This window comes from Notothenia coriiceps, unplaced genomic scaffold (genome assembly GCF_000735185.1).
Source record: "Notothenia coriiceps isolate Sejong01 unplaced genomic scaffold, NC01 NC01_scaffold00016675, whole genome shotgun sequence".
NCBI classification, from domain to species: Eukaryota; Metazoa; Chordata; class Actinopteri; order Perciformes; family Nototheniidae; genus Notothenia; species Notothenia coriiceps.
The window spans coordinates 4,856-15,000 of NW_011349376.1; the positions used below are offsets into that span (position 1 = coordinate 4,856).

Here is a 10,145-nt window from a genome sequence, read left to right on the forward strand (position 1 = left end):
GTGACTTTCTCGTGTGTGCAACAGTGCATGTCTGTATGTTTGTGTTGTAAAGTCTGCATAGTATACACAAAACGTGTGTGTATTTGATTGCACACGCCTGGGTGCAGTGTGTGTGTGTGTGTGTGTGTGTGTGTGTGTGTGTGTGTGTGTGTGTGTGTGTCCGATACACGTACATCTTATGTAACACCCAGGCCTGTTATAACTCCACTGCGCCTGCTACTAGTCTATGTGTGTAGGTGCCTGCTCGTATGCGTGCACCCAGTAGTGTGTAACTGTGGCAAGTGAACCCGCCCGCCTGTGTGTGTGTGTGTGTGTGTGTGTGTGTGTGTGTGTGTGTGTGTGTGTGTGTGTGTGTGTGTGTGTGTGTGTGTGTGTGTGTGTGTGTGTGTGTGTGTGTTCCAGTCAGACTGCAATGCCGCAATCAGCCAGCTCTGTATCATCATTGACCAAACTCGCCATCTGTGCTTGTAAGCTATAGAAACAGCGAGCCGCACTGCTACACAGCAATCCACACACCATTAGTGTCTTATTAAATCGCAGCAGGATGCCACTGTGTCAGTGTGTGTGGTTTTTCGTGTGTGTGTGTCGCACAGGCATGTTTTTATTTTTAAGTATTTTTGCATGTGTGCACTCATGCATGTTTAATTGTGTTTTTCCCATAAGCCTGTTAGCATGTTGTCTTGTATTCATCAGTGTATAACAGTGTGTACCTGCTCTTACACTTGCACATCTCCCTGCCCGCTCAAAGTGTGTGTGTGTGTGTGTGTGTGTGTGTGTGTGTGTGTGTGTGTGTGTGTGTGTGTGTGTGTGTGTGTGTGTGTGTGTAGGGGAGGCCCACAGTGTATATGGGTCACTCTCTTAAGAGCCATAATCCTACGTTTGGACCAATTTACTCACTGGGGTTTCACTCTTCCTGTTTGGCCAAGCTGATGGCAACAAGCATAATGACCTCACCGCAGCATTCGGTCATTGGCCTGCAGACCCCGGGCCTCTCAACCAATCACACGCGGCTATGGTGACGTATGCCCTCCAGCGGCTGTCCTGATTGGCGGTGAAGGCGGGACTTAGTTGGGAGGGTGTGAGAGAGTTTGTGAGGGGAGATGGAGAGAAAGGAAGCATGAGAATATGGGAGTTGGTGTTCTCTTGCGGTTCCTCTGAAACTGAACTCAACCTGTGGATCACATGGATCATAGTTAAGAACCTGCATGGTACAAATAAATAAATAAATGAATAGCGAACAGAGTAAAACGCAATAAAATTTAAGCTGTTTCTGTTAGTGTGAGCTAAAGTTTTAATAATGAGACAGCTTGGGACATAACATATTGATTAATAATTGTTATGATAGTAATGTCATTTTTGTCGACTGAAATAAGATGTTTTAAAAAGGCAGACGGCCCCCGCTGTGTCTACGCCCGTTTTCACATTTACAGACAAATGATGAGGGGATGAAAGGAGAAAGAAAGAAAGATTTCAACCCCGTCCTGCGTGTCTGTATAAAGTCACAGACATGCCCACAGAGGAGGCCCATTGGCCGCCTCAGCCTCGCTCCCAACAGCTGTTCTGTGTTTTCCCACACGGTGATTGGCTTCTTCGTGCCTTCCGTCAAATTTACTTTGACGCGTGGCCCCGCCCCCGCTCCCCTTCCTGGGAATCCTGTTGGCTACTGTACGCGTTCTTGCTCGGCGATTGGCCGCGCGGGCTGGTTGTCAAGGCTTTGGGGCTTCATTCACCATTTTGCGACTGTAGAGTAGAATGTACAGGGCAGTAGTTTTTCCTCCTTTTAAGTTGCTTTGCCGGAGAAACATGAACGGCCGCTAATTGGCAGCTGCGGACGACCGGCCACCCTGCCCTATCTCATCCGGCGGACGCAGCAGAGAACCACGTCGGGGTACTATATTAGCTCTGGTGAGTATAAGCTTCCCACAAATCTTTCTCCTGCAGCACTGCAGTGGGGCTTGTTGTGCTTTTTGTCGAGCTGCTAACGTTGTTCATGTTTACTGTGACCATAAGCAGTATTAGCAGTTGAGCTGATGATTTTCCGATATCTGGCTGGCCTACGGAGAGCAGTAGTAGAGGGCGGATTGGGTGTCTTCTGCGAGAAAAAAAGGGAGCGGTGCGGATAGTGAGCTTGAAACTTTTCCACTAGAAATAAATTCAACGCCACAACTGCCGTTGGACTTCCTACAACAACTATCATTTCCCCTGTGCTGTATAAAAACCCCGAAAACTAGCTTGTCATTCCTCCTACTCTCTCTTCTTCTTCCTCTTTTTCATGAATCAACGTGGCTGTTTGAATTCATGTGTTTTTGAGGGGGGCTCGAGGGCCTTCTCCTTGGATAGTTTGTGGCCAGACATATTGACACTTTCTCCTTCTTGTATCTCGGTTGCCATAATGCAAATTACGACGAGTGTCATTACAAAGTTACCCGCGTAGCTTTAGCTATATTTCCCGACGACTGTCACTTTCGGATGGGCCAAACAAGCCGACTTTGTCTGCTGTTTCTTAGTCGGTGTGCTGTGTGTAACGTTGTGGAGTGGATTAACAAAGTTAACGTGTTTATCGGTTTGGGACATTTCACACCGTCATGCAGCACGGGGAATACGGGCCGTATTACATGTTATTACGTGTTAATATGCACGCTAAACCGGTTATTTCCCGGTATCCGGGAGTTGAGGATTTCCTAGCGGCCTTGTGTGTATTCGAGGCCTGTGTGGCTGCACACTACGGCCTGCTGTGTTGTGGAGTAAAACTGGTAGTAATCGCTGTACTACGAGGGCTTGACACATACACGGTACTATCCAGCTAAACTACATGACATCACCTCCCGTAGTTTGCATTTTGTGCTTTGGCCCATAAACTGATCAGATGTTAAATGCTCTGCTATATAATTATGTATGCCTATATATTTTAACACCCTTGCATGTCAATAATGCACCATATTAACCCTGTTATACACCTTTAAAAGATATTCTCTGCCAATTAAAACACTTTTCAATATTAGAAGTTAGTGTTAGACATGCCATTAAAAAGGATTTAGCAACTTGTACCTACCATACCATAAGGCACTTAAAGTTCTGTAAAAGTGAGGCTCTGCATGCCCAGGTTAATCATAATTTATGTAAGGCAATAATGTTCAAATGTAGATGGTCTATGTAATTGTATAGCCTATATAATATTGTATACACAATATAAAGTTCACTCAATGTATACCTCATAATAGAATCAGTTGCGTTTTCAAGTTGTTATTAGTATTGTTGTAGCCCAGTTGCGGTTGAAAAAGTGCCTTAACCATTACTTTAACCTGGACCCCTGCTTAGCTAATCTAAATTATGCATCTAGAGTGGTAGTCATGTTTTTGTTACTGCACATGACTTATATCAGCTCGATATTGCCTGCAATCATGTTTACTTTGTATTTGCTGCGTCCTCCACTATAAGTTAAAAGCTGTTCTGCAAATAAAATATGACTGAACTTGGTAACCTTGTGCGCTATCTATATTCAATGAACTGTGCTGTGCTTTGATCACTGGACATTAAACATAGGAGTTCTTCTATAGCTTCCATATGGACTTCCTTACTCCATGTTTCACAGAGGGAAGCGTGAGTTGCGTCAGTTTCTCTTTAAGCTCTTATCATTAGGGCCATGACTCTGACACCAGCTGTTGTACACATTGCACTGCTGAGTAAACACACGTAGCATACCTCTATCGTGACCAAGTAAGGACGGCTGCCAAATTATTTTATGGCGGCTGCTCTTACGGCTGCTCTGTCCTAAATAGGGATTTACATAGAGCACAGTGATGCTATTAGATTACTAGCCCTCTGTGTGAACGATCAACTACCATCACATAGATGTTTGCTGTGTGTGTGTGGCCTTGAGACAGGCGGCACTCATCTCTGAAAATGGATTTCTCTCTCGCCGATATGATGTGGCAGATATTAAAAGGACCTGAATGAATGCGGGCTCTCGCAGACAAACAGGAAGGCTGCAGAAGAGAAAAGAAACAAGCAGACAGAGAGAAAGAGACCTGTGGGAGGACGGATGTAGAAACAGGGACAGACAGGCAGACATGGAAGTTTGCAGACAGACAAACAGTCACTGACAGTATACATGCAGAGTGGTGGGTGATGGGCATCAAATCTAGAACAGTTTGACAGTGACGGTGAAATAACTAAATAATAAAATACATGAATACATCTAGGTTTGTCACTTTATTCCCACCTGTGTTATATGTTTTACCTGGCTACAAAATACATTTAAATAAGCTTTTTGAAGCATATGGGAGGTGTTCTAGTCCCACTGGTTGTCAACATCTTTCTGGTGCTCGTAGCTCTGTGGAGACTCGACTTGTATTGGAAGAAATGAGGTAGAGTACACAGCAGCTAGGACCTGAGGCGAGTCCCGCGCGTATCAGCCACACAGCAAACAAACCAGGAAAATGACAACAGCCTCCCCTTCAACAAGTCAGCAAAATCAATCTGTTTTAGTTTCTAAAGCAGAGGCAGAACTGTGAATGAGTCCGATGGGGAGATATTTGGAATGACTGGCCGTGGCTAACAGCAATACCGAATGACTCTGATGTGGAATAACTATTTATTTCGGAAAAACTCTGGATGACTGCAGCACAAAATGAGGATAGAGACGACGTGAAAGAAGAGGAGAGAAAAAGAGAGAAGGAAATCGATATCAGAGAGAAAAAGGCAAGAAGGGGATAAGAATGAAAGTGTAATAGTAGCAAAGAGAGGGAGGAATAAAGTAAGGGGAAGTTAGGTAATGGTCTTCCACAGGAAATGGAGTTTGTAGGGGCGGATTGATTCTGCTTTGAAATACATAGATAAAGGTCGCCACAGAAAGAGAGACAGAGAGAGAGAAGGGAGGGTTTCAGTATGCGAGCGAAGAAGGAATTCCCCCGCCTCTACTGCCCCGGCCAAGAAGTAGTGTGTGTGTGAGAGAGTGCGTGTGCATGCAGAAAGGCTTGTCTGGGCAAATTGCTCCTCACTATTTCCATACTGTGTGTAAGCCTACATTGTGTTTACCCTACAACATGGCCTCCTGTTTTCAATGTGTACCTGGTATGGATGCAGGCCGTGTGTAATGTGAGTAGAGCCTGTTATGTAATAAAATAATGTGCAATGAATTTGTAGATGAGTCATTTGTATTCCTACTATAGTACGGTGATGCATCATTTAGCAGGGAATACATTTTTCAGGATTATTTTAAATGTACTCCTGCTATTTTTAATAATGCCTGTAATCATAAACTCCCTGTTTGCTTTGCTTTTATTTAGAATTTATTTCATGTCACATAAATGTTTTCAAAGATGTGTAATTTTAATGAAATCAGTCAGTTTTACTCTCATAGCCGTGCAGTTAGTAGCTATCGTTGGTGCTGAATGGGCTTTTGTGCATGTCTGAATGTGTTTGTTTCATGAGTAACTCACACTCCCTGTTGCATTTCTTTCAGAGTCTCTGGAATAAGGTGGGCAAGTGCCGAAGTCGCACAACCAAGACAAGACAGGATGAGAGAGGGAGGCCCCGGCAGAGGAGGAAAATAGAGAGACTAGAAAGGAGGGGGAAGAAGAAGAAGATAAAAACGAGGCAGAGCAACACAGGAACGCCAAAGAAAATCTCTGGGATAAATAAATAAAATACTTGTTTGGAGGAAAAGGCGAGCTAGATGAAAAGATGAAGCCGATAAAAAAGCAGGGCCGGCGCTCTCCTCCCTCCACCCGGGCCAAAGGGGGAAAGCGTCGCGGAGCGGGGGATGCCCCAGAAGGAGGGGAGAAGAGAGACTCAGACGAGAGCAGAGACAGAAGCAGATCCCCACAAAACCGAAAACCCTCCTCTGCATTTTCTCCTAATTCACATTCAGAGTCCATAACGACGGATCTACTTAGAGCACGGGACACTTCAGAGGGGGAGGGGCTTCACAGAGAAGGACTGTCAGAAACGACAGTGTCGCTTGTGATGGATTCTGGGAAGATTTTGACATCTTCAGACGACAGATCAGGGAGGTCAGCTGTGAGCATTGACAGTGCGGGTAGCAGTTGTAGTAACAGTAGTACGCCCAGCGCCAACAACAGCCCAAACCCCGCATCCAGCCGAAAAACTGCCACCTTTAAAGCCCGCGTTCCCAAGAAGAAGTACACTTCTGAACACTGCTTGTCTGCTACTGGTAACCATAGCAACCTTTCCTCCAGCACGCCTCCTCCACTTTCTCTTAGTGGTGGTGTCATCAACCACGGGTCAACGGGTTCAGGAAGCGACATCTGTGTCTCCCACTCTGATGGCATCAGTCAGAGCCGGAGCCTGATGGACGACTTCCACAGCAGGACCGCTGGCAGGGAGGGGCCTCAGTGCAGCTCCCCAGGACCCCCTACCCTGACGCTGGGAGGGGACAGGGACAGACCACCAGGATGTGAAGGGGTGAGGGATGTAGAGCGAGTGTTGCCCAGCCCCTTGCCTCGCTGCTCCTCTACAGACACTGCAAGCGAGCACTCAGCTGACCTGGAGGTAGTCGGCGAGTCACACGCCCCCACGCAGATGTCTTCACATGCTCCACCCAGTCTCCCTGATGCTCTGTCTGATGCCCTGGCCAAAGGGCTGAAGAATCAGCGTATCCTTGCCCGCCAGCTCAGGCGAAGAGAGGACGAGGATGGAGGAGGTGAAAGGAGGGATGAAGGATTTTCAGATCTGGTGTTCCGGGCTGGAGTCGTCCGCAAGGTCAGCGGTGAATTTGGAAGCCTGGAGGTGCAGCTGAATGGTGAGAAGACGCTGTGCCGTTATCCGTATCGACATGACAGCCCACCAGGGGTGGTAGACATTATACTAGATGCCCAGCCTCCTGGTGTACATCCAATATCTATTGGCACTCGTGTATGCGTGCCATTTGGCAACGAGGAGGGCAGCGAGGGCCAGTGGCAGTGGTACCGGGAAGGTGTGGTGACCCAGGTGGACACACACCCTGCTGTTGCCAACCGCTACCGTGTCCTGCTGTCCGAGGAAAGAGCTGACTCTGTGGAGGAGGAAGAAGAAGGCAGTGGGACAGGTGTGGGCCCCCAGGCAGTGTGGGTGTCCCGACAGACACTCAGGCTCCTGGTTCCACCTTGGGACCTGGATCTGCCTCCTGGAGGAGGACAAGATGGAGACGAGGAGGTCAGAGACAAAGAAAGGGAGCGGGAGGACAGGGAGGAGATAGATGTGGAGCAGGAGGTGTGTCGTCTGAGCCGGGGAATGACGCCCAGCGTGGGGAGAGGAATCCCCTACCCTGGCACCGTCCCTGTTTCCTCCACATTGGGCCACAACATCCCCACCCCAGTAACCCCGGTGTCCGTGCTCAGCCTGGCACCAAGCAGAGAGTGGGAAATAGAGCAAGACGTAGAGAGGGAGAGGGACCTCCAGAGACAACAGGAAAGAGAGAGGGAAAGAGAGCGAGAAAGGGAGAACTCTGCAATGCAGCATCGCCAACAACAGCAGCAACACCACCCGTACATGCCACTCACCCCTGAAGAAGACATGGAGGTGTCCCTGTTTAACATGCTCCCAATGGGGGCCATCCTACCTGGGGCAAAACCAATGGCACTTCCCCAACACCGCCACATTGTCTCTAAGCCCCCGCCTGGCTACCTCAACCACTTGTCTGTGGTGCGGGGTATCGGGATACCCACTGCCCACCTGGCTTTGAACCCCCTTTGCCCTCCATCACCTGTCCTAATAGGCCTTGACCCAACAACTGCAGCAGTCATTAACTCCCCTCAGCTCCCTCCAATCTCTTCTTCCACTGCATCCTCCAGAGTAGAGAAGGCCTCAGGAGGAGGTGCTTCCGGTGGAGGAGGAGGCGGTGGATCCGGATCGGGTTCAACATCCTCCTCTTCCTCACGTTCTCGCACCCCTCTGACAGCTGCCCAGCAAAAGTACAAGAAGGGAGATGTGGTGTGCACGCCAACGGGCATCCGTAAGAAGTTCAACGGAAAGCAATGGAGGAGGCTGTGCTCCAGGGAGGGCTGCTCCAAAGAGTCTCAGCGCCGGGGATACTGCTCCAGACACCTCTCCATGAGGACCAAGGAGATGGAGGCCAGCGGAGGTGGCCGGGAACGGGGCGGAGCCAGCAGCACGGGGACCCTTACGCCGTCTGACCTCCGAATGAGTGGTGGGAGAGCAAGCTCAGAGTTCGACTGGGACGAGACGTCACGCGAGAGCAGCGAGGCAAGCAGCCGCGGGGGAGACTCCCGCCCCCGCCTGGTCCTTCCCTCCCTGCTCCCCCAAGACCTCTCTCGATTTGACTTTGACGAGTGTGAGGCAGCGACCATGCTGGTCTCTCTGGGGGGCTCCCGCTCAGGTACACCCTCATACTCCCCTATCTCCAACCAGTCACCCTTCTCCCCTACCCCATCACCCTCACCCTCTCCGCTCTTCGGCTTCCGCCCTGCTAATTTCAGCCCCATCACGGCTCCTGCCTTGCTTACTCCACGCCGCCACCGTCAGCTTAGCGGCACTAAGATGGGCACACCAGGTGTCGAGCGAGAGCGCCACCTGTCGGGGATCGTGCCCACATTTCAGACCAATCTCACTTTCACAGTACCCATGAGCCCCAGCAAGAGGAAGCTCGACAACCACCCGCCCCCCCCGCTGCCTACAATCCAGGACTATCTGATCAAACCTGAGCATCAGCAGCTGTTAGGGGGAGTTATGGTGGGAGACCCAACCCTGGGACACAGCCCTGCCGCCTTCAGAGTCCTCTCCCCCCAGAGTCAGCCCACGACCCCTTCCTCACTTTCCTTCCCCCGGCCTCGTAGCGCCACCAGCAGGCCACCGTCCTCCACTGCCTCTACCCCTCCACCCATGCTTGTTTCTCCCACTCCTCCCTCACCACTGCCCCAGGAACCGTCCCCACGCCGCATCGTGCCCCTCCGTGATTCCCCAGTCATCGTTCGAAACCCTGATGTCCCCCTTGCCAAGTTCTCGGATGGACCGTTAGGGAGGAGGGAGAGGAGCAGGTCCAGAGAGCACAGTCAGCCCCAACACACAGCTACACCCGGCCTGCAGGTCCCCGTCCCCATCAACGGGGCCACCACCAACGGGGCAGTTCTGCTGAGAAACCCCACATCCACACTGGTCCTGGTCACCTCCAGCTCGGTAAGAATGTTTTTTCTATATTATAATCTTTGTCATTGCAATTTTATGTCATAGCTACCTTGGTGTTGCAATGGTACCAGACTTAATATAGTAACATGATAGGAAAATCACTGTATGTGAGAATGTTGTTTTGATATTTAGGATGATTCATATCCAGGATTTAGTGACTGAGAAACTCCACCTTGACAATGAATAAGAAAATATACTCTAAAAATCTATAGATATTTTTTTGTGTCAAATACCAACTGTGATAGACCTTAAAGGTGGCCCTCAAAATCCTTTGCTTGCAGCTTGGATTTGTCATCATAAAATTAACTTAGAAACCTTTGAAACCAATCTTGCTCTTAAGTCAACAGTGATATATGGAAGTAGTGTCATTATTAGCTGCTGTTTAAAGACTGTATGTCAGGTGTTGTCATGTATCATGTAAAGTTCTGTATGTCACCATGTTTTCTTAGCCTTTCCTCCTCTTCCTGTTTCCTCTGTTCTTAAATACAAAAACCCAACAATTATCACCTCCAAAAAAAAAAAAGAAGAAAGGTTGCAATCTTAATTAACACAAAAAACATGTTTTGATGTCTCCTCCCAGTCTCTGACTCCAGCCTCAATGGGCCACGCTGCCCTGTCCAGCCCCTCTACCATGCCCACCTCATCGGGCTCCATCCTGTCCTCCTCTGGCTTTGGAGGCCGGGAGCGGGAGAGGAAACCTGAGGGACACCAGGATGCCTCTGAGTGGGGGCTGCCGCAGCCGGTAGCCTGCCACCCCACTCCAACTGCCCTGCTGCCGCTCATACTGCCAGCTGATTCTCCTCACCCCGCACCACGCAAGCAGATCATCATGGGACGGCCCGGCACAGGTGAGTAAGGCAGGGCGCGTGAAAAAGGGATTATCATTATGGCACTGTGGCTTTGACCTTTGTTCACGTCTGATAAAAAGTCTGCTCAGGCACACTTCTGCCATATTGTAAGGTGTTATGGGATGTGCAGGCTGAAGCTTGCGTACCCTAGCA

General features: G+C 49.3%; 1 protein-coding gene across 1 annotated transcript in view; it reads left to right on the forward strand.

Annotated features, from left to right (window-relative positions):
• Positions 1–1,702: 1,702 nt before the first annotated feature.
• Positions 1,703–10,145, forward strand: part of LOC104949651 (protein capicua homolog) — an 8,499-nt gene continuing 56 nt past the window's right edge. Inside the window, exons 1-3 of the mRNA XM_010776042.1 lie at positions 1,703–1,905; positions 5,465–9,135; positions 9,725–10,145. The exon at positions 9,725–10,145 is cut by the window's right edge and continues 56 nt beyond it. Coding sequence (XP_010774344.1) covers positions 5,686–9,135; positions 9,725–10,000 — 3,726 coding nt within the window. The 5' untranslated portion in view covers positions 1,703–1,905; positions 5,465–5,685 and the 3' untranslated portion in view covers positions 10,001–10,145. The remainder of the gene's footprint in view (positions 1,906–5,464; positions 9,136–9,724) is intronic.